General features: G+C 33.1%; 1 protein-coding gene and 1 pseudogene across 6 annotated transcripts in view; one reads left to right on the plus strand and one right to left on the minus strand.

The window, feature by feature from the left end:
• SCAPER (S-phase cyclin A associated protein in the ER) overlaps positions 1 to 25,650 on the minus strand; it is a 422,176-nt gene that overhangs the window by 269,261 nt on the left and 127,265 nt on the right. For all 6 annotated transcript variants that reach the window (XM_041742633.1, XM_041742638.1, XM_041742635.1 and 3 more), the window contains 3 exons: positions 17,429 to 17,510; positions 15,786 to 15,938; positions 14,937 to 15,044 (listed from right to left, as the gene is read on the minus strand). In XM_041742633.1, coding sequence (XP_041598567.1) covers positions 14,937 to 15,044; positions 15,786 to 15,938; positions 17,429 to 17,510 — 343 coding nt within the window. The remainder of the gene's footprint in view (positions 1 to 14,936; positions 15,045 to 15,785; positions 15,939 to 17,428; positions 17,511 to 25,650) is intronic.
• LOC121484546 lies at positions 2,092 to 2,807 on the plus strand (annotated as a pseudogene).

Genomic DNA, 25,650 nt, shown 5'->3' on the forward strand with positions numbered 1-25,650 from the left:
TTGAAAAAGTATATCATGTAGCCTCATGGAATCCTGTTCAATGCACTCCTACTCTCTTACTAACAAGTCAAGAAGTGGCCATTTGACTACTTGATACTATTAATCCTAAATAAGTATTAATTAGAGACACTGTTTTTCCTTTAGGCATAGAAAAGCAGGTTGATGCAAAAGAAACAGCACTGAACTAGGAGTTAAACTATGTAGATCAAGTAAATTCTGCAACTCATCACTGAGTGACTTCTTTGGGCCAATTCCTTCCCTAGTGAAATAAAGGGATTAGATAATAAATCCTAAAGTCCTCCCTTTTCTACCATTCTAAAAATTAAAGTAACAAGCCCAAAAGCTAATCAGTGATGGCTAATTACACACACACACACACACACACACACAAAATTGTTAAGTCTAGCTTTTAAGTCACAATTGTGACTTCTTATTTAAACAAGCTTGCTACAATATGAAATACAAATAATGTATATAAGAAACTAATACCTATAAGGACATGATCTCATCAAAGTTTATACCTTTCCTGGGACGCCTGGGGACTCAGTGGTTAAGCATCTGCCTTTGGCCCAGGGCGTGATCCCAGGGTCCCAGGATCGAGTCCCACATCGGGCTCCCTGCATGGAGCCTGCTTCTCCCTCTGCCTGTGTCTCTGCCTCTCTCTCTGTGTGTGTGTCTGTCGTGAATAAATAGATAAAATATTTTTTAAAAAAAAGTTTATATCCTTCCCGTTCTTTTAATTACCTTTTATGGTTTTCTTCTACCATAATTTACTAAATTTAATGAAATAATTCACACTGAGGTTTATGACCTTCATATTCTTTCAGATTCCTCCTTAAAGATCTCATAGTACCTTGCTTTTTAAAAGACATGAAAAAAATTAAGATAAAGATAGATTCATGGTCTTTGAGAAAGAATAAAAAAAGCTCTAAAATAGAATAAGCAAGAAAATGTAAATGACACAATATACAATTTCATCAAACTGCCATTTTTAGAATGTAAGTTATACCTCAGAATAAACACATTTCATAAAATGTGGTATATCAAAAGAAATAATCTGTTCCCTATTATTTCAAAATATTATAACACAGACATAGAATTTTTAAGGATGTTCTTCCCAGATAAAAAGGGCTTACATATGTCTCCTAATACAAATGTATTTTTATTTGAAAAGCAAGTTTCCTTTATAGAAATCCAGTCTCATGCTCAAGAGGCTTATTACTTAGTTCTCTACAACTCAAAGTTTGCTTTTAAGAGCAGGATGGATGGCAAATTACTAATCTAAACAGATGACAAATTAATGTAAGGGTTTTCACATATTGTTTTGAAAAACAGTATTTTTCTCTAAGCCTCATCCAGTACTTCCTCAACTTTAAACCTAAAATCTAATGAATCAGTCTATTCCAGAATCAAATTAAGTATTTCCTTAAATTCTTAAAAATATTATGAATATTCCACTATTTTAAGCCTGCCTGGCAGACCAATAAATAAGATAAATAGGAGGCATTTTACAGCATTTTCTTATTGCCTTCTACAAAAATTGGGATGGGTAGAGGCTGGAGGGCTGGAATATTTTTTGTTTCTCTAGATGATGATTAAGGTAAGAAAAGTGAAGGATGAGGAAGAAGTAAGGGAATGGAGAGATGAATGTAAATGGAAAGAAAAGAAAAAAGAAAAATTAGGAGAAAAAGAAAAGATGAGAGTAGTAAAGAAATAAAAGAATACTTAACCAAAAACAACATGGTATTTTTAGATAGCACTCTACCATATATTTTGAGTATCGCTCTCCAGAAATGTAGTATACTGAAAACAATAAATTGTAATTTAGCTCATTAGCATTTAGTTTATTAACATTTAATTCAATACTTTACTATATGTCAAGGGTTAATGCTAACTGCTTAAGTCAAAGAGGTATAATTCTCTGGGTATCAGAGTTTCATCCAGAGTAATACCAAAAAAACTCTAGTAAACTATTTTCTTGATTGATATCACTCCTCCATAAAACTATTCCAGCAGATTATCCTCCAGAATGAGTTCAAAGGAAAGCTGGTTTGTAACTACTAATTTGTAGGACAGAAGTAGTCATATCAAATGAAGTATGTACGAGCTGTCCCTGAATTTACAGCTGAGATAACGCAGCAGCCTAGAAAGCCAGGACCTAAGAGTTTCCTATATAAAAAATTACCAAGTGTGAAGGGCTCCATGCTATTTTTGTGTCAGAGAGAGACAGAGTCCTGTTATTAAAGTGGCCAGTGATAATGCTCTAGAGCATGCTCTGACATATGGTTTCTTTTCAAAAATAAATAAATATTTATTTGTTGGCTTGTTTGTTTATTCATTTATTTGAGAGAGAGAGAGAACATGTGAGTAAGAGAACACATGCAGGGGAGGGGCAAAGGGAGAAGCAGACTCCTCACCAAGTGGGAAGCCAGACACGGGACTTGATCCTGAAGACCCAAGCTGAAGGCAGACGCCTAACCGACTGAATCGCTCATGTGTCCCTGAGACGTGGTTTCTTACCTTCTTTTGCCCCTGCAACAGACCAAGGGGGCAAACTTGGACTCTCAAAAAATAAAAATATCATCTGTTACTGTAACACCTATCAGGTGTTTCAATTCAATGATTTACCTTTGGTACTGAGTTTCCTGGCCTGCAGCAATGGCAATACAGGACTCATTGTCAGCCTAGAAAAGGAACTTGCTCTGTTATTTGAAGAATTGAGACAAATTGTGGAAGTTTCTTTATCAGGCAGTAGTTTTGATATACACTTTATTTTTATTAAAACAGATACAATATCGATCCAGTAATCTTTGGATCACAATACTTGTATTCATGTCCTCAAGGAAGGGCCCCCATTTCTACCTGACACATATATATAAAAATTATGGAGGGATCCCTGGGTGGCGCAGCGGTTTGGCGCCTGCCTTTGGCCCAGGGCGCGATCCTGGAGACCCGGGATCGAGTCCCACATCGGGCTCCCGGTGCATGGAGCCTGCTTCTCCCTCCGCCCGTGTCTCTGCCTCTCTCTCTCTCTCTCTGTGACTATCATAAATAAATAAAAAATTAAAAAAAAAAATTAAAAAAAATTATGGACAGATTGATTGTTATCTTTTCTTATGTAGGGTCTTTTTTTAATTTAGTGAGATCTAGGGATACCAGAGAAATGGTTCAGTACATCACAGCTCCTATGGACTTAGTCCAGTCACAAATATACATGAGAACAGATATTCAGTGGGTCAGAATCACTTGAGTCATTAGGTGTTTCCTATTACATAATATGGCCAGGCCTGCAGAACGAAGCAGATCCTTTTTATTGTGAATAATAATGAGGACATATTTTTCTTTATATTGTTGTATTTCTCTGCATTGAGTGTGAGAAAGTAAAAGTAATGAAATCAGTACCATCACTAACTTTTCTATGTATGCATTATTTTGCAATATAGATGAAATATTACTAATTCTTTTGATTCTTCTCAGAGGGAGCTGCTCTTTAATGAAAATGAAAATGATAACAAATGTCTTTTTTCTCCATTCTGCTTTCTGTAACCAGTCTTTTAATGTTTGTGTGTTCCTTATAAAATTTAGAAGTGATTCATTATTGAATTCTGTTTCCAATATTGGTATGTCTGTAAACATGGTAGCACAGCCATTTTCCTCACACATGAGTACAAATAAAATAGTATTTTTTAGAGTACAATTTGAGAACTAAAAATAAGTTAATTAACTAAAGTATGATAGACATTACTAAAATACTATTCAAAAATTAAAGCACTAGTTCATTTTTTAAAATGAGTGTGTTTGGAGATTCATGAAACTCAGAGATATAACATACAATGAAGATTTAGGCTCCTCTGATGTTATTTATCTGTGTTTCCCTAATGCCTAGACTAATGCAGAGAGCACAAGCAGGTGATGAAAAATGCTTAAACAGATAAAAAGTTGGAGAATTCCAACATATATAAAGATTTCATTTATTTGAGAGAGAAAGAGAGAGAGAAAGAGAGAGAGCAAGTGCGGGTCAGGGGGTGAGGAGGGAGAGGGGCAGAGGGAGAGAGAAAAGTAGGCTTCCCAGTGAGCAGGGAGGCCCACGTGGGGTTTGAACCCAGGACTCTGGGATCAATAATCTGAGCCGAAGGCAGACAACCAAATGAGCCACCCAGGCACTCCTAAAATTCCATTATATTTAAATAAAATTTTTTCACACAGCAAATTTAAGAAAATCTGAAATTTAAGACCTTTTATCAAAATAATGTCTTTTATGACAGCATCCATTTTGAAAAATTAAACATAAAATGACAACTTTTAAAACCTGATAGATTATTTTAATTATACAAAAGATTCAACTCTGCCAAGGTCCCTTTCCTACAGGTATAGCATAAACTTCTATTTTTATCTACTACAGTCTATGTATTATGTTCAAAGTGACAGATGAGAAAAATGAAGCTAATGAAATACTGTGAAACATATACCATGCCAAACAGAAAAGGCCATCTTCTGATAGGATGATAGCCGACCATCTGTCCCCCTACTATTCAGTGACAATCACAAATACTCCATCAGTTTTCTAGTAGGTGGAGATGATAAATGAGGTAAAGACTTCTTTTGCAGATTCTGATGTTCCTTTCTGATCTGATCTGTGGTTTAACAGATGACTCAAAAGCACAGGGTTCAACAAACTTATTAATTTATCATGCTGTGAAGACGGAGAAAGGTCTGAGCTCAATACTGCAATAGGGAGTGGTACAGTTGTATTGAACTAAGTCTTGTAACTAAAAGCTTTTTTCTCAGAATTCTCAGATTTCAAACACAGCATGTTAGACCGCAATTAGGCTTCATTCTTAAAAAACCATCTCAATAATATCCCAGGAACTGTATTACGCAAATAACATCACCCTTTCAAAAAAAAGATCAAAGTGAAAAGAATGCTCAGGGACAGAACCAGAACCCCTCTGTTGTGAGTGGCTTTCACAGCCCTAGGTGACAAGAGCTTAAGAGAGTCAGCAGCTTCACATCAAACTCAACAGCACGAGAACAAAGATTCTCCATAAGTCTATTTAACTTTTAAATGTTTAAGAAAAGGATACATGTAAAAATATAAATATAAGTAAAAGAAAAGAAAAAGATGTATTACTGTAACACTAAACAACAGAAAGCTGGAATGGCTAATTAACATTTAGACAAAAAATACTACTAGGATTAAAAATACTACTAGGATTAGGATCATTTCATAATAATGGGATCAATTAATCAAGGGGACATAACAATCATTAGCATTTATGCTAATAATATAACTTGAAACTACATAAGACAAAAACTGATTGAACTGCCAAGAGAAACAGAAAAATTCACAATTAAAATAAGAGATTTCAATATCCCTTTCTCAAAAATTGATAGATTAAAAGTAGGGAAAAAACCAGCAGGGATATAGTAGATGAGGAAACTTTCTGAGGTGGTATGTATGTTCACTGTCTTGATCATGGTGTGGTTTCATGGGTATGGACACACCAAAAATTATTAAGTTGTCAACCTAAATAAGTGTAGTTTAATGTATGACGTCTCAAAGACATTTAAAAACAGCAAAAAATTTCTTATCTGTAAAAATCTAGGCAGTATTCAGTAGGAAAGAGCTATGTCCAAAAGATTACAGATAGCATTGTACATTTTAGAGAGCAGGAAACAGCTACAATAAAATTATACTTTTTAGGAATAGACCTACATGCAAAAATAAAACTATGATAGGGACAAGAGAGGGAGAAGGGGAGTATAGATAATAAAGGGACATATCAGGCAGCACTATGCAAAACTAGGTTTGCAAAATTAATACTATACAAAAATAATATTCAGGAGAGAGGCATGAAAAGGGAAAGAGGGACGTTTCCTAGTCTTAAAAGAAAAAAAATATGTAAATAGTTAAAATCATGATGATAAAACATTGTGATATATGTGTGTGTGTGTATATATATATACACACACATATATATATATATATTCTTAAAACACAAAGATATATGAATAAATAACTGAATATTGGCAGTCTTTCCATTTTTGAGAAAAGGATATTAGTGAGGACAAAAAATAGGTTGAAAAGGTGAGAATATCTGCATTACAACAAGCAAATCTCATCTGATATATATACCCAAAGAGAGGGAAAATATATTCGTAAGATTTTACAATGTATTAAGCTATAAAGAAAATCAAACTCTCCAAAGTAGAACCTAGTTAACCATAATCTCTGATCATAATGCAATAAAAGTTGAAATTGAAAACACAGAATAGCACTCATTTTAGCATCACATACTTTAAAACTGAAGCAATGCCCAGAAGATTAGCCTGATCTGTATATAAGATAGCAGTCAAATCTATGAATTATCTCATGCTTTTAAACACACACATAAACTCATACTCATAAAACAAAAGGCACTGCCTCTCCTCTAATCTATAACCTTGAAAATACCTCTTTGTTTAAAAGGAAATAAAAACTGAAATTCAGGGGCACACGGATGGGTCAGTTGGTTAAGCGTCAACCCTTGATTTCAACTCAGTCACGATCTCACGGTTATGAGATGGAGACCTGCATCAGGCTCTGTGTTCAGCATAGAATCTGCTTGAGATTCTTTCTCCCTCTCCTTCTGCCCCGCCCCCGGTTGTGTGCTCTCTGGCTCTAAAATAAAAAAATGAATTGTTAAAAAGAACCCTGAAATTCAAAATACTTTTAAAATACATTAATATAGAGACAAAATGATCCTACTGAGAAATGTTTAAGACTCAAATGAAGAAAATGAATGCTTAACTAAAGAACACATAAACAAAGGCAAGACATAAGTAGACAAACATGTTGCTGGATGGAAAGAAAAACATATTTAAAAGATGTCTACTCTTGCTAATTTAATCTTGCCATAATTTCACTGCAATCTCAATCAAAATCAAAACAATTTTCTTAGTTTAACAAGTTAACCGCAAAGGTTATATACAAAGTGAAAAGCAGAGAAACAGCCAAGGTAATTTTGAAAAATAATAAAGGACAATATATCTATCCTGTTAGGAATAGAAGCAAGGAGATAGCAAATAATGTCTACTCAATTTTTGAAGAAAATAATTATTAAGCTACAGATCTACACCCAGTGAAGATATCTTTCACAAACAAAAGTACTACAAACAAACAAAAACATGATTTCCTTCCAGGAGATTCTCACTAACCTGAGTGGTAGGTACACAGACAATTGTTTTATTATTGTTATACAAATAATAGAAACAGAAAGCAACAGAAAAAAGGGGGGAGGGGATCCAGTATTTGGATTAATGGCATCAAAGGATACTGCAATAGATTTAAAAGAATACAGAATTCAGGATAAAACTGGCCAAAAGATCCAAGTTCCCTATGATGGCTTTCTATGGTTGCAGGTATGTATCTAATTTAACCAAGAACAAAAAGCAGTGGACAGAACACAGAAGATTCCTGGGCAACTGTTGTATTTCTTTTTTAAACATGTTTTTGCTTGGGGTACCTGGGTGGCTCAGTTGGTTAAGGTCTGCCTTTGGCTCAGGTCATGATCCTAGGGTCCTGGAATGCAGCCCTATATGAGGGGCTCCCTGCTCAGCGGGGAGCCTGCTTCTCCCTCTCCTTGCTTGCACTCTTTTTTGCTATCCCTCTCCCTCAAATAAAATAAAATCTTTAAGAATAAAATAAAATAAATAAAATGTTTTTTGCTTCTGTCAAAGTTACCAGCAAACACATATCAGCAAACATATTTTACATAGTCAATGGCTCAAAAAAATAGTTCCCCACTGCTCTCTCCACTCCTTTCCCAAATCCAGATGCAATTGTTTTACCTTTCTTCTCTATATTCCTAAATATATATTTCTACTTCTTCATTTTTCAGTTTTAAGATTATCTATTGACTTCTCACCATGCAACATATGGACTTAGCTCTATGTCCTGAACCTGTTCCCATCACCCATGCTTTATATACTTCATATCCCTTCAATCTTTCCAAGTATAAAGGGACCAGAAGAGAAGTATTACCATTTAACTACTAGGTAGCAGGAATATGGGGTTTACTACACTCCTTTCTGATACAGAAATACTTTGTAATCTAAATAAAAATTCTGAGAGGGAGGACCAAATTTTGGAACTGGGAAGTTTTGTTTTACAACTTTTTGTGATTTTCCTGATACAACAGATGTGTCTACTCTAATGATTACAAGAGAAGTTAAATTGACAAAATAATTATTACTAAACTCAGTTAACTCTCATCATAGATCTGCTCCTGTATATTCACTTTGGAACTAATATACTGGCCACTGAATTTCAGATAAAGAACCTAATAAAGTCAATATTAAAATAAAAGAATTTATAATCAATTATTTATTAAGGAAATAAGAGTTATGTGAATTATGCAGGTAAAATGCTAAACTTGTCAACTATTCTTGTCAGAGCAAGAGTATTCCTGCTTATAAATTCCTATTTTTTAAAGGTGATTTATCTGTTTATTTATTTGAGAAAGAGCATGAGTAAGCGAGTAGGGGGAGGGCAAAGAGGGAAGGACAAGGACAAGCAGACTCCACAGTGAGCACGGAGCCCTACATGGGGCTTGATCTCATGACTCTGAGGTCATGACCTGAGCCAAAATGAAGAAGTGGACCCTCAACCAATGAGCCACCCAGGCACACCTGTTCCTGCTCATAAACTTCTATTAATAAATCCTTCATTCCCTTTATTCTTCCACCATGAAGTTGTCACATTATGGATTTTAAGATTATGTATCCATAAAATTTCCATATAAAGAAGTACATATTATAAAACTTTGAGACAATATTCAGGTAGAAACAGCTTAAGTTGTAGAAATTTGCCTCACTGCAACTCTTTCTGATTCTCTATCATCTAACTGAAAGACAGCAGTTGCAAAAGTCATCACAATTGCTATGGCCTTTTTATGTTGCCCATAGCCACAATTCTGCAACTCCTCACAAATGACACACCACAGCCAGATGAAAATGTATCGGTCTGTAATCTGTAGATGTATAAAAGTAGTCACTATCATAGTCATTCCAAGCTATCATGATCTTGAATAGAGTTTAAGGGTTTATGTCTTTTCAAAAGCAATAGTGTTTAGGTATTTAAGTAACTGTGTAAAGGCAATGTATATCAGCTACAAAAAAACATCCAAAACATGTTATAACTTTAACACTTAAATTATCAGCTTGGGACATTCCATTCTAATTCCCAAATAAACAGCTGTAAAGAGGAAAAAATAGTCAATTATTGGAAACAAATTGTAAAATTAAAGAACCACCATAATGCAAACAAAATGCAGCATGTAATATAGTACATTAGGCCCAAGGTCTCATGCAGAGAAATATGGTTGAAATGGCTTTTCACATCTGTACAATGTAATAGTATTATGAGAGCTATGTAGGAGTCACAAAATAAAGTTTTATCAAACACTAAAGGCCTTTAATTTTTAACCTGCAGGTGTTACCTATTTGAAACTTCATTTAAAAATAAAGCAACTAATAATAAATTTATTTTTTATTGGTGTTCAATTTGCCAACATACAGAATAACACCCAGTGCTCATCCCATCAAGTGCCCCCCTCAGGGAAAAAATAAAATAAAATAAAATAAAATAAAATAAAATAAATAAAATAAAATAAAATATAAAATAAAATAAAATAAAATAAAATAAAATAAAATAAAATAAAATAAAATATAATAAAATATAATAAAATATAATAAATAAAATAAAATAAAAAATAAAATAAAATAAAAAAATAAATTCTGGCTTTATAAATAAATAAATAAAGCTACAGGGAGCGCCTGGGTGGCTCAGATGGTTAAGCACCTGCCTTCAGAGCAGGGCATGATCTCCAGATCCTGGGATCAAGCCCCACATCGGGCTCCCTGTTCAGCAGGAAGTCTGCTTCTCCCTCTCCCTCTCTTCTCCTGCTTGTGTTCTCTGTCATTCTCTCAAATGAGTAAATAAAAAATCTTTAAAAAAAATATTTTTTAAAAAAAGAGTTAAAGCAGCTGTTTAAAAGAAAAGATAAATGGAAGAGAACATTGTGTAGTTGTAATTTACCAAAGCAATGACACAGACTCCGAAAAAACTGAAATAACTATAGTTCTTTAGGCTTCTTGTTCTGAATCACTGATTAATGATAAATATCTCTAAAACTGATGTTTACTAAAGGAAAAGAGACAATAAAAGTAAAATAGTCATATAACATCAGAAAAAGTATGAAAAACAGGTGTCAATGGAGTAACATTTCAAATCTGCTTTACCTTGCTTAGCATGGGGCATTTGTTCAATACAATTTAGCTAGAGAGGTGTGTATCACCTATATATGTGTATGAGTTATACACTACATACATACATATGTTCTCTCTCACACAATTCTCTCTCTTGTGTGCTCGTGCTTACTTTCATAAACACACACACACACACCCATAAAATTTTTCCCATTCTATTAAAGAGAAAATAAAGGCAACGGAAGCTATATCTATCCTGTAAGAAACAGTAAAACATTTTTATATAGTTTCCCCAACTAACTTAAAGTGTACCCCACTCAGATACTGGGGGAAAAAACAGATTTATTCTAAATGAGTTCTAGATTGTTATTGTTCATTTGACTTGATTTTCTGTTGAAAAGTAGACAAAATGTTTTCCTAACATGACTGTAAAAGGAGAATACTTCTACAAACAAAGGTAAGCAAGGTAGGGAAATGAATCAACTGAGAATTACTATTATTTCCTGGACTGTCATCAATTCTGGGAGACATCTTAGGAGACTTCCCTCAATACCAGCACGCTCTGCCGAAAGAGATCACCTTATATTTCATTAAAAATAGTAAAGTCTATATGTTTTGCTAATTTAAAATATCATTTTTTCTTTCAATCATGTAATCTGAATATTTTTTCCAAGCTGAAATACTAATTTGGGATTTGTAAAGCCACATTTGGTTATAAACATCCAACATAGTTAAGATCCTTCATGAAAGTCCTTTTTACATCCATGAATCACATAAAAATAAACTTGAAGTGCACAGGTTAACAAACAGAGCTTGTATACTTTATATGCTTTTAAAGCAAAGGAGTCTCACAAAGAGAAATATATGGATTAAAAAAACTTTTTCATTTCATTCTCTATGTAAGATTGGATGTATTTCATTCAATGTCCACAAAAATCACTTCGCTTCTTTAGATAGTGTGAAAACAGAATGGCACAGAACCCGTTTTAATTAAAACTTACACTTTATCTCCCTTTCTGATATTTCCTACCCATTTCTTCTCCCTTCCCCTCTATTCCAGAACATGGAAGACTCCTAACTCTGGGAAACGAACTAGGGGTGGTGGAAGGGGAGGAGGGCAGGGAGTGGGGGTGACTGGGTGGCGGGCACTGAGGGGGGCACTTGACGGGATGAGCACTGGGTGTTATTCTGTATGTTGGCAAATTGAACACCAATAAAAAATAAATTTATTATTTAAAAAAACTTACGCTTTATTATTTCTCTAGCAATGTACAAAAAATTAAATTTTGGAACATATTTATACTACCACCTATTTGTTGTGACTTCTAAGATGATGAAAGAAAAAAAAATAAAACAATAAAATAGCTCTTTTTATGAAGTCTCAAAAAAACAAGAAAAATTTCCTGGTAAAATTACAATAAAAACACAAAACAATAAACCTTTCTTGTTGGGCAGCTACCTATTATGTTTAACAGGCTTAAAACAAAATGTGTCAAAGATCAAGAGTAAGTTATCTGATATGTCAAGTGCATAAGGTCAAAGGTACAATTTTATTAGGTCAGAGTTGGTATAAATAAAATCTTACATGTCAAAGAGGAAGGGTCACAGACAAGGTGTATATAACATAAAGACATCACAGATGACAAGTAATAACTTTAAGTAGAACAAGTATGTTTACTATAGATACCTCCACTGATTAAAAATGAAACTTCCATATGAGTAAATATAAAATTGCTTTACAATATCACATAACTCATATGCTATATTGCATGCTTGTCTTCAGGAAGAAAGGGCAATAATCAAGAATAATTACGTTGTGAAAACTTAAAGAAAATTTCATTCTTTTGAGCTGAAATAGTATACAAAATGAAAACATCAACCAAATCTCAAATCACAACAGCTAAATAAGAGGCTATGTATGCTATAATAGCTACAAAAGTTGGATAATAGTCCACATTATTTTCTTCCAAATCACATGAACTAAATAATACTTTCCTTCTCAACTTTCTTTGTTGAAGTAAAACACACAAAATTTAGATTTAAATATACGTAATAGCAATACTCCAGAAAATGTTTAAATGATTTGTTGTAAATTAAATAATATAGTTTTTTAATTAAGAGAACTTAATTAGAAATAATTTTTATAGGCAGCCCCAGTGGCTCAGTGGTTTAGCGCAGACTTCAGCCCAGGACGTGATCCTAGAGACCCAGGATCGAGTCCCATGTCAGGCTCCCTGCATAGAGCCTGCTTCTCCCTCTGCCTGTGTCTCTGCCTGTCTCTCTCTCTCTCTCTCTCTGAATGAATAAATAAAATCTAAAAAAATTAAGAAATAGGGATCCCTGGGTGGCGCAGCGGTTTGGCGCCTGCCTTTGGCCCAGGGCGCGATCCTGGAGACCCGGGATCGAATCCCATATCAGGCTCCCAGTGCATGGAGCCTGCTTCTCCCTCCGCCTGTGTCTCTGCCTCTCTCTCTCTCTCTCTGTGACTATCATAAATAAATTTAAAAAAATAAATAAATAAAAAATAAAAAAAATAATAATAAAAATTTAAAAAAAAAAAATTAAGAAATAATTTTTATAAATGGAAGAATTTCATTTGTAATGGAATAATTAATTTCTAATTTTGAAAGCAATTTAAAAGTTTTTTTCAAAGTGGCATTCACATACACGTAACACTAGTCCTAAACAGCAAACTTAGATATGAATGGGGATAATTATATGAATGATTCAAGTAAAAAAAAAACAATATTATTCAGTCTTAAAATATCCATACAATTTAAGTAAAGGACAAAAATTATTTGAGGTAAACTAAATACATGATTAATAACATGTTTTATTAATGGTACCTAAAGCTATTCTATACAACCTTTCAGTTCAACTCAGCTCAGTAAGTTTTTATTAAATATCTTACAAATGTCAGGCATTATACCAAACAATAGATATACAGGAATTAAACATTAGGAGACTTCCAATTCCAGCCACAATGAACTGGCTTATCCTGGACTTATTTTCCAACTCAAAACGTTGCACAAAATATACAAAACGTCAATTTGAAGGCATTAAATAGCACAGAGAGCCAGGACTTGAGAGCCCATGATCCCTGAAAGAAAGGAAGCACATGAGGTGAGCTCCACACTCACTCTAAATTTTTCTTTAAGGGCTTATGTTGATTTTTGGCTTGGTAGAACACTGTAAGATGAAAATAGCATCCTCACTGAGCTGAATTAACAACAGAACCTGGTTTAGAGCTGCCAAAGTGATTGGAACTTGAGAGGCAAAATCCTCAAAAAGAGGAAATCATAGGGAAGCAAGCCCAAATAACTATGTAATTTCCTTTCAAGCATTTGGTCATGTCCAGAAATTCAGGAAAAACAGTAGCTTCAGGGCTCCTACCTTGCTAGGATTTATTGATTTATTAAGAAGCAACCAAAGAACTACCTGTGCTTCCTGACAGCATTCAATCCAGACCAAAGCCTCCAAGTCCTTGAACTCTCTGCTCCCCAACCAATCACCTAGCACAAGCCCACACATCCTATAGTAAGACCTTTCTAACACCTTATTGAGAATCTCCATATATTCCCATAGTATGCAATTTCCATTCTTCTAATAAATGAATAAAACCCAATTTTATTCAACTACAGATGTGTTCCTGATGGGTCTTTGCCTGGAAAGCACTGAAAAAAAGCTAAGAAAAAGAATCAACCATAGCTTCACATAAACATTAAACATCAATCTCATAGAGTTAGGGTTGATGAAAGAAGCCAGACACAAAAAGTACATACTGAGTGATACCATTTAAGTAACGTTCCAGAACAAACAAACAAGACTAACCGATGGCGCTATAGTCAGAGGCTAGTTACCTTAAAAAAAAAAAAAAAAAGATTTTATTTATTTATTCATGAGAGACACACAGAAAGAGAGAGAGAGGCAGAGACACAGGCAGAGGGAGAAGCAGGCTCCATGCCAGGAGCCCGATGTGGGACTCGATCCCAAGTCTCCAGGATCACGTCCTGGGCCAAAGGCAGGTGCTAAACTGCTGAGCCACCCAGGGATCCCCGACTAGTTACCTTTTGGGGACATGTCTGGGACAGAGCAAGAGGGAGCCTTCTGGGGTACAAGAAATGATCTTTATCTTCATGTGAGTGAAACATGTAAAAATTAATTAAGCTATATACTTGAGATTATAAACAGAAATAACATATTCATAGATTAGCAATGTCATTCATGTCCAGATAATAGCCTAATGTAAAATATTTATAAAAATATTCATACATAAAATTGCATTGTCAACAATTATAAGATTAAATAATACATTTCCAAAAACTTCTAAATACTGTGCTCATATAAAGGTATCTATATATACATGACATTTATATTGAACTATTTTCTAAGAAATCCAGAGCATCACTAAACAATTCTTTCTTATATTATTAAAATATCAAAATACGATAACGTTTTTTACATTAAAATATATGAATAACAGTATTACATTCTTATTTCTGTTTCTTGTTAAAATGTATACTAAAATGACACAAATGTAAACTAAAATGTATACTAAAATGACACATATTTTAATAGTTATTAAATGATATAGTTTTAAACAATCACATGAAAATGCAATTCTTTATGATAAAAAGGCATACTAGACAATCAACAAATATGTGTAAATGAATAAAAGTAAAGCTTACCACTTCTTCATCTGAAAGTTCTCGCCCTTGGATGCTGCTATTCTCCCTCACAGCTTGCTGGTGTTTTTTTCCTTTAATATGACTAAAAAGATACACCTCTGAAGAGATCTAAAGGCATAAAATCGAAGCAATTATAATAAACATAATTATGTCTGATTATAAATATTATATAGTCTAAGCCAGCATACTACATGCAAATTGAGATCACTCAAGTCTTTTCATACTAGGCTTAAAAATAATTTCTTTAAGACATAAATCTGAGGGACGCCTGAGTGTCTCAGTGGTTGAGTGTCTGCCTTTGGCTCAGAGCATGATCCCGGGGCCCTGGGATTGAGTCCCGCATCGGGGTCCCCTCAAAGAGCCTGCTTCTCCCTCTGTCTGTATCTCTGCCTCTCTCTCTCTGTGTTTCTCATGAGTAAATAAATATTTATAAATAAATAAACAAAACATAAATCTGAGAATCCTCTAGAAGATACATAGTCAAAAAAACCCATGCCTTCATAGCCAACCTTAACTGGGTATCATTTCTCCTACGTAACAAGATTCAAGTTTCAGCACTAAAAATGCTTTTTTTTTTTTGACCCCAGTACCCAAAAACATTGCTTGGGCTAACAATTAAGCAGGTATATATCCATTTCAGCAGCAACTGGTAGCATCAGCACTTTGCTATGCTACTCCTAAATGCCACTACTACTTTTATAGTACTTTGTATAAAAATCATAACAGAAATCCACAGTACTCAGTATATGCTTCAGTATGAATTTTAAAAGACTGTTAGAATATATTTCCATAGTATAATAAACTTTAGTAATAAATTCTAACATCACAATGCTAATAACAACAACCTACCAAGACATTGCAGAGAGAACACTGCTTCTTTCTTTCATAAGGGGTCAGTTTGGGGGCATAATCAGTATTTGCATGCCGCCCACTGCTTAACTCAGCAGCTTTTTCTTTTCTTTGTTCAATCTGTTCCATGTGCCTTCGAATGCTTTCATCATGCTGTGAAGGAAGTCAAAGCGTGAGAATATCAAAAAATATTCAAATTATATTGAGAACTTGAGAACACAGTATTTCCATTAAACTTTCTAAAATAAAAGAATGTTTTAATGCAGTGTTAACCTGAACACTAAGAACAAGAATTTACATAAAGCTCTTTAATATCTGCTGCATGCACAGTAATGTCTCTTAAAGTGTACTTTCTAGACCTAAACCATGGGATATTATTCAGTGTTATGTGGAAAAAGTTCTATCATCAAATAATTTTGAAAAATACTAAATTAAATAGATTTTTAATATAGCACTCTTTGGAGCCTCTAGTAGTTTCTGCACTCTATGACTCAATAAACCTAGTTTATACTAAGCCACATTTTCACACTTATTTGACTACAATACACTTTTGAGAAGCACTTCGGGGAACACACTATGAGAAATGCTGACCCATATGTGAAGATCAAGCTTATCCTCATAGCAGACAAACCCAACATGATACAGACCTCTACCTACACCAACTCCACACCATACCATTTCTAGTTGTTCTACACTTCCAGTGACTTCCCCCAAAGCAACAAAAGAAAAACAAGACTGAAAAAACACAATTCCAGACTTCTGATTTCATGTTTATACTTTTTCATATGACTGGAAAATTCATCCCACCAACCTACCTATCCTCCTATCCATTGAACTTATCTCTCTTCCAACTCAGGAGTTATTCTCTAAAATGCTTCCCTTGACTTTTAGAACCCTTCATGTTAGACTAAGGGTTCTCATCTGTACTTCCACAGCACTCCAAGTATACCTCTATCCATATGAAAAGTATCAGCATCTGAATCTCACACTAGATTAACAGTTTCTTGAAACTCAGGATCATGCCTCATTCATCTCTGTACCCCATGCCTACCACAAAGCTCAATAAATTTTTGCTGCATTAAATTTAAATGAACGATAAAAGTTGTAAGACTATACAAACAATACAATATGGTCTTCTATTTTATGGAATTTACTATCTCTGTGAGGAGCCAATGTGGAAATAATTGTTACACAGTGTGAAATACACTGCTAGAAACTGCATTACTAATACTAAAGATTTTCTAGAAAATAGCGGTTTATCATAATTTCCCAAGTTACAATTGCACAATTCACAAGCAATGAAAAGCAAGAAAAACTAATTATACTAAACATCTTGTAGCTAATTTGTAAATAATTAAAAGTATGAATATTAGAAGCTAAACAGTAATGCCTTCAAGTCACTGACAAATTGGTTATTAATAAAACAAGAAATGTTAAAATTCCTTTAATTACTCTCCAGACTATTTTAGCTTATTAAAATAAATTTAGTTTTTAGATAGCTGAGTTAGATGTGATCATAACCAAATCATGTAAGTTCTATTACCCAAATATTACAAATACAAATTAATTAAAATTTTTACACAATTCCATAAATAAAAAACTAATCTTATGCTCTATTGAAAGTTCTAGAATAATATCCTTACCTTGAGCTGAATCTTTTTCTGCAGCTCTTCCATTGCTTCTTGTTGAGCAGCTGTGAGTGCGGCCAATCTTTCTTCCCTATCTCTGTAAGAAGATAGTAAAAAATTATAAACTCAACAGCTTGGAGTAACAAATTTCATGAGATTAAAAAATATAATTGGGATACAAAGACTTATATATTCTAAAGGGTTAATATTTTTGTCAGGAGAAACCTGACAAACACAATCTTAGCCAGGGGATAAAGATTACTAAAATTATTCTTTTCTGAGTGCCTAAGTCCCAAATATATGTTCAATAAATAATGTTTAAGAAACAATACAAATTCTTAGTTGTAAAAATATATTTCTGGACCCAGATCAGGTATGGGTTGGAATACTACCTCTGTAGCTCTCACTTAAACATGGCATGTTGAAAACATATTTATATCTGTTGCCTTCCAAAAAGCCACAAAAACCACAAGAAATAAGTAAAAAAGGCATAAAATCACAAAGGCAAAAATAAGAGCAAAGGAAATAATCACAAATTATGAAACATACAAAGAAATATGACCAGGCTTAGAAAAAAGCAGTCAACTGAAACTGTCTCTGAAGGAGGCCATATGCTGTATTTAGTAGACAAAGACTACAAAACAGCTGTTACAAAGATGTTCAAAAAAATTAAAAGAAAGTATGCCAAACTAAAGAAAAATATGATGGCAAAGATTCAACAAATAGAGAACCTCAACAGAGAAACAGAAAATTTAAAAAAAAGAAAACTTTCCAATAAAAGGAACCAAGAATACTTGAACAGATGGCTGATGCTAGAAGTTGAGTAGAGAAAACATAAGATGATTATGGAGGATCTTACAGTGCCAGAAGAGCAAGAAAGTGCTCAAAAAACAAAATAATGAAATATGTCGAAGGGACACAGAGGTCAAATGAAAGAGCTTCCAATATCCAAAGTTGGAACAATTTGAGTAATAAGATAAATAACATAATATTGGTTTATAACACAATGTATAAAATAAGTCCACATTGACAGTAAAAAAGGCATTTAATAAATAAGTAGGGGAGAAAAGACAAATGTCTTTTAGAGAAGAATTGCAAATAAATTACGTAGGAATTCTACTCTCAAGGAAGTAATTCCCCACCTTACCAGCATTGGCTATTGCTTCTAAGGAGAACAGCATAGAGAAAATTTTAAAGAAACTATACAATGGAGAAACCTGACAAACAAACACAATCTTAGGGGATAAAGATTACTAAAATTGGTGATAAGTCTAATAGCATGAATCTTTGACATGTTACAAATGGGAATTCATAGTCACCTCTGTGCTCTTCCTCCAAAAAAGCTATAACATCAATCTAACCAGGAGAAGAACACCAGACAAGTCCTACCTGAGGGACATTCTACAATACACTTGACCACTACTCAAAACCGTCAAGGTCATTAAAACCATGGAAAGTTTGAGAAAATGTGATAAATCAGAGATGCCTGCAGAGAAATGGCAATTAAATATCTGAACAAATACAAATAATAACTAAATACTTCCCGAACGTGGTTATATACAGAACTAAATAATCATGGAGAGAACCAACTACAAATCATAATCAAACAGGTTACAGACACACAGAAAATTCTGAGAGCAGGAAGAAAAAACCAATTCACCTTATACAGAGGAAAACCAATATGATTAATGGCTAACTTTTACATCAGAAAAAAACAGAAGTAAAAAGATTCTAAGTACTGAAAACAAAAAAGAATAAAACCAAGAACTCTTTAACCAACAAAACCTCATTCAAAATGAAGGAAAATGTTAAATATACTTCAATAACAAAAATTTTAAAACCAAAAACAAAATGAAGGCAAGGTATTCCCAGAAATGCAAATAGCATAATAATTCAATGACAGCAAAATTCCCATACAAGAAATAGTGAAAAAAGCCCATCTAGCTAAAAAGCAATTATACCAAAAAGTAACCTGAATCCACAAAAAAAAAAAATGAAGTACACTAGAAATGGTAAATATGTTAATAAGTATAAAGGAACATAAAAACATATTTTCTCTTTTATTCCAATTTCTTTGAAAAATGTGGCACTACATAAGGAGATAATTATAACATTGCATTGTTGAGTTTATTACATATATAGATTAATACATGTGACAATAGTAACATGAAGAAAAGGCTATAAAGCTATAATGGAACAAAGTTGCTCTATAATTAAGTTAGTTTTAATCAAAAGTAGATTGTCCTAAGTCAAGATGAATATTGTAATAAAGAGAGCAACCACTAAGCAAAACAACTAAAATAATAGTTTTAAAAATCAAGAGAAAGGGGTGCCTGGGTGGCTTAGTTGGTTAAACATCCAACTCTTGATTTTGGCTTAGGTCATGACCTCAGGCTCCTGGGATCAAGCCCCAGATCAGGCTCCCTACTCAGTGGACAATCTGCTTCTCTCCCTCTCTCTCCCTCCTTCTGCTTGTTCTCTCTCTCTCCTCAAATAAATAAACAAATCTTTTTTAAAAGGCAGCAGTAAGAGAGAACAAAAACCCTTGAGATGTCTAGAAAACAAGTATCAAAATAGAAGACATAAATGCAATCATCTCAATAATTATACTCCATAAGAATGGACTAAACACTTTAAAGGGCAGAAATTAGATTGAAAAGGAAACCTCAACTATATTTTATCTACAAAGGACACAGTTTAGATAAAAAGACGCAAAAGGGTGAAAGTAGAAGGGCAGAAAATGTCATATCATGTAAACCATAATCATGGTTATATTTAAAACAGAAAAAAAGTTGACTTTAAGGCAAGAAACATTTTTTTAAATGTCAAAGCAGAACATTAACATTTCATAATGATGAAAGAAAGGGTCAATAACCCAGGAAGATATTATATGCCCCTAACAGTGCAGCACCAAAAAGGAAAAAATTGTCAAAACTGAAAATATAAATAAACAATTCAACAATATTTGGAAATTTCAATAACCATCTATCAAAAATTAATAGAAGAAAACAGAAAATCAGCAAGTATACAGAAGTCTAGATAAAACCATCAATTAACTGACATTTAAAGAACACTCCATCCAAGAACAGACTACAAATACTTTACAAGAGCATGTTGGACCTTTATCTAGGATAGTCTATACCCAAGGCCATAAAATGAGTTCCAATGAACTTAAAGGAAATAAAATTACACAAAGTATATTCTTTGACTACAAAAGATTCAATTAGAAATAACAGAAAAAAAAAAGAAATAACAGAAAACTGGGGATATTCCCAAGTTATTTGGACTCTGAGCAACATGATTCTAAATAACTCATGGACCAAAAAAAGTCATAAAAAATATTAGAAAATATCTTTGAGTGAAATGAAAACACAATATATAAAAATTGATGGGATGAAGTTAAAGTTCTAAAAAAAATTATAACCTTAAATATTTATTTATTTTTAAAGATTTTATTTATTTATTCATGACAGACATAGAGAGGCAGAGAGACAGGCAGAGGGAGAAGCAGGCTCCAGGCAGGGAGCCCAACGCAGGACTCGATCCCGGGACTCCAGGATCATGCCCTGGCCAAAGGCAGGTGCCAAACCACTGAGCCACCCAGGGATCCCCCCCTTAAATATTTATATTAGAAATGCAGAAATATCTGAAATATATCAACTGAAGTTTCAACCTCATAAAAGTAAGAAAGGCAGAGTTAATGAAATCCAAAGAAAAGAAATGATAAATATCTAAGTGGAAATTAATGAAATAGAAAACAGAAATAGAAAAACTCAATGAAACAAAGTTAGTTCTTTGGAAAAATCAACAATATGTATAAACCTTTAGCTAGACTAATAAAAAAAGTAGTAAGATGAAACACAAATCACCAAAATTAGGAATGAAAGACAGATAACAGTATAGCTCATACTGAAATTAAATCCTTATAAGAAACAATGAACAACTTTGTAAAAATAAATAACTTAGATGGAAAGGTCACATTCCTAGTAAGATACCAATTATGAAAGCTGACTGAATAAGAAACAGAAAAATCCCAATAGACCAATAACATGTTAAATGGAAGATGGTTATTAAGGAGAGTACTTGTGATGAGCACTGGGTATTACATTTAAGTGATGAATCACTAAATTCTACTCCTGAAATCAATATTACACTATGTATTAACTAATTAGAATTTAAATAAAAACTTGAAACATGAAAAAGGAGTTAGTAATTTAAAAATCTTCCCAAAAAGAAAAAAAAAATCAAAGCCCAGATGGCTTTACTTGTAAACTCAAACATTTAGCAAAAAAAATAATACTAAAAAAAAAAAAAAAAATAATAATAATAATAATAATAATACTGATCCTACACAAATAGTTCCTATAAACAGTGTAGGAAAAACCAATTCCTATCATATTCTAGTACTGCCATGATATGAAAGCCAGACAAAGATATCACAAGAACATTAAAGACCAATATATCTCATGTACATATCCTTTACAAGAATTTAGCAACATATAAAAATGATTATACACCATGACCAAGTAGGAATTAACCCAGGCATTAACGGTTGGTTTAATGTTGAAAAGGAATTAATATAACCTACCAAAAACAAAACAAAGCAAAAGCTTGCACGAATCTCCCAATGTATATACAAGATAAAAGCATTTATTTAACAAAGCTCAGTCCATTCAGGCTAAAAAGCACTTGACAAACTAGAAACAGAAGAGAACTTCTTCAATCTGATCATAGAGATTTATGAAAAACCTACAATTAACGTAATAGTGAAAGACTAAATATTTTGCTACTAAAAGCAAGAACAAAATAAGTACATACAATGGTGCAGCCTCTATTAAAAGTATACCATAGCATGTAGCCAATGCAATAAGACAAGGGAAAAAAAACTAAAGACATCCATACTAGAAAGCAGGAAACAAATTTATACTCATAATTAACACTCGTAATTTGTAGATAATGTGAATCTTTTACATAAAACATCCTGTAGAGCAACAGCAATGACAAAAAGAAAACTCTAACAAAACTAGTAAGAAAGTTGAACAAGGTCATAAAAAACAAGGTTGTAAGGTGAAATATATAAAAATTGATTGTATTTCTATATACTACCAACAAATATTACCAAAAATTAAGAAAATAATTCTAATCACAGTGACTTCAAAAAGAGTACTTAGGAATAAATTTAAGAAAAAAAAGTGCAAGACCTATAAACTAAAACAATAACTAGAAACTAAAACACTGTTGAGATAAATTAAAGGTGATATTGAGGTATCATATTCATGGATCATAATACAATTTAATCTACTGTAAAGATGGCAACCCTCCCCACAATGAGCTATAGATGCAAAGCAATTTCTACCAAAATCCCTGTAAGGGATTTTGCCTGGATGGCTCAGTTAGTTGAGTGTCTGTTTTGGCTCAGGTCATGATCTCTGGGTCCTGGGATGGAGCTCCATGTTGGGCTACCTACTCAGTGGGGAGTCTGCTTCTCCTACTTACTCTGCTTGCCACTCACGCTGCTTATACTCTCTCTCTCTGTCTCTAATAAACAACCTGTTAAAAAAATTGTTACAAGCTAACTTGTAGAAACTGGAAAACCTATTCTAAAAATTATATGAAAATACAATTTTGAAAAAGAACAACAAAGTTAGAGAACTTAAATACCATGATTACAAAACTTGTTATGAAGCTATAGTAATTAACAGTCTGGTACAATCATAAGAAAAATATATATATATATATAATGAATAGAACAGCATAGAGTCTAGAAATAAACCCTTATATCAATAATGACTAATTGATCCTGAACAGGTAGCAAGGCAATTAAATGGTGAAAGGATAGTCTTTTCAACAAATGATAATGTGATAAATGGGTATCTATATGCAAATAAATATAGATCTTTGTTTTATACCATACATAAGTTACCTTAAAAGGAAAAAATATATGAATAAACAGACAAAAAGCAGAATCAAAGCAAAATGGGTGAAGAGGACAGGGAGATGCAGGTTTCCAATTATGGAATGAATAAATCACTGGAATAAAAGGCACAGTATAAGAAATATAGTCAATATGTTAATAGTGATATAACAGGACATATGGTAGCTACACTTGCGGTAAACATAGCATAATATATAAGCTGGTGAAATCACTAAGTTGTACACTTGAAACTAATGTAACATTGTGTGTCAACTATACTAACAATAAAAGTTGGTAAACTAAGGTCACCAAAAAACAAAAACAAAAACTAAAAACCCAAAAAGGAATTTTAGACCTAAATATAAGTGCCAAAATGAAACACTTCTTGAAAAAAGTGTAGGAAAAAACACTTTGTGATTTTTTTTAAAGATTTTATTTATTTATTCATGAGAGACACAGAGAGAGAGCTTTATGATTTTGAGTTAAGCAAGACTTCTTAAATATGAAACCAAAAGCATTATGCACAAAACAAGTTTTATATATTGGATTTTACCAAAATTCAAAACTTTTGCACCTCAAATGACACTATTAAAAAAAGGAAAAAATAAGCCACAGATTATAATAAGTCATATACCTGAAATGCTTGACATCAGAATATGTAAGGAATTCTTACAACTCAATAGTAATAAAATGACTTGAAAAATGGGCAGAACATGTGAATAGACATTTCATCAAAGAAGATATGAGAATGGCTAATAACTACATGAAAAGACAATCAACATTTGTCATCAGAGAAATGCAAATTAAAATCACAACGAAATAGCATCTACATTAACAAAAAAAGCATACATGTTTATTTTTTAAAGATTTTATTTATTTCTCCAGGAGAGACACAGAGAGAGAGAGGCAGAGACATAGGCAGAGGGAAAAGTAGGCTCCCTCTGGGGAGCCTGATGCAGGACTCAATCAATCCCAGGACCCTGGGATCATGACCTGAGCCAAAGGCAGACACTCAACCGCTGAGCCACCCAGGGGCCCCAAAAGCATACATTTTTAAAGGAACTATTCCACCAAGTAATCAAAGGTTTGAAGAAACTGAAACTCATTCACCACTGGTGGGTATGTAAAATGGTGTAACCACTTTGGAAAAACATTTTGTAGTTTCTTAAGAAATCAAACATACTTCTACCTTATAAATCAGCCATCCATTTTCTAGCTACTTATCCAAGAAAAATGAAAGCATGTATCCACAAAAAGCACATGCAGAAATGTTCATAACAGATTATTTATAACAGCCAAAAACTGGAATAAACCCAAATGTCTACCAATAGAAAAATGGATAATGATTTGTGAGATATATATACACCAATCAGCAATAAAAAGCAAGGTTTTTGCATAAATAAAAATATGAAGGAATCTCAAAATAGTAATGTTGAGTAAAAGAAAGTAAAAGACAAAAGATAAAGTAGATCAGTTGCTGCCTGGGGAAAAGAGTAGAGGGAAGGAAAGATGGGCTACCAAGCAGCATGAGAAAATCTTGGGAGATGACAGATATGTTCATTGCTATGATTGCGCTGATGGCTTCACAATGAGTACATATGTGAAAACTCATGAAACAGTACACTTTAATAAGTCTTTGTATGTCAGTTGTATCACAATAAAGTTGTAAAAACAATTTTTATAAACTGCCCATTCCAATTTAAGACAATAGTATCTGGAATATTCAAAATGCTAGTGAAAATATAAATTGGTACAATTATATTGCTCGACAATTTGGCAGTGTCTACTAACACAACATTTGTAATATCCTAACAACCAGCAATTCCATTCCTAGGCAAAAACCCAACAACTAGGCTAGAGTGCAAGAAGTGTGGACAGCAATTATAGCTGAGAATGAAGGAGGGCTGGTAATTAGGAAGATACGTGGAGGGGTCCTGAGTGCTAGTAATGCTCTATATTTGACCAATTTAGAGGTTATAAGAGCATGGTGATAATTCACCAAGCTGTAGATCTATTCATTTGTGTATTATTCTATTTATGTTTATAGTACATAAAAATGTTTATTGATTTAAAAAATATATGGTTATCTCACCCTCCCAATTAAAACTTTATTTATATAAACAATTCCAATAATACATCAAAACTAAGTTGGGTTTATCCCAGGAATGTAAGCTTGATTAAATAGTATAAAATTAATTATCATATTAGCAGATGAGATTAAAATTTCTATGTAAGTAGAAAAAATATTTGATAAATTCAACTCCATGATTTCTTTAAAAAGGTACAACCTTGGCTTCAGGGGTAGAATTTAATGATTACATAC

Source organism: Vulpes lagopus, chromosome 2, assembly GCF_018345385.1.
Source record: "Vulpes lagopus strain Blue_001 chromosome 2, ASM1834538v1, whole genome shotgun sequence".
Lineage (NCBI taxonomy): Eukaryota > Metazoa > Chordata > Mammalia > Carnivora > Canidae > Vulpes > Vulpes lagopus.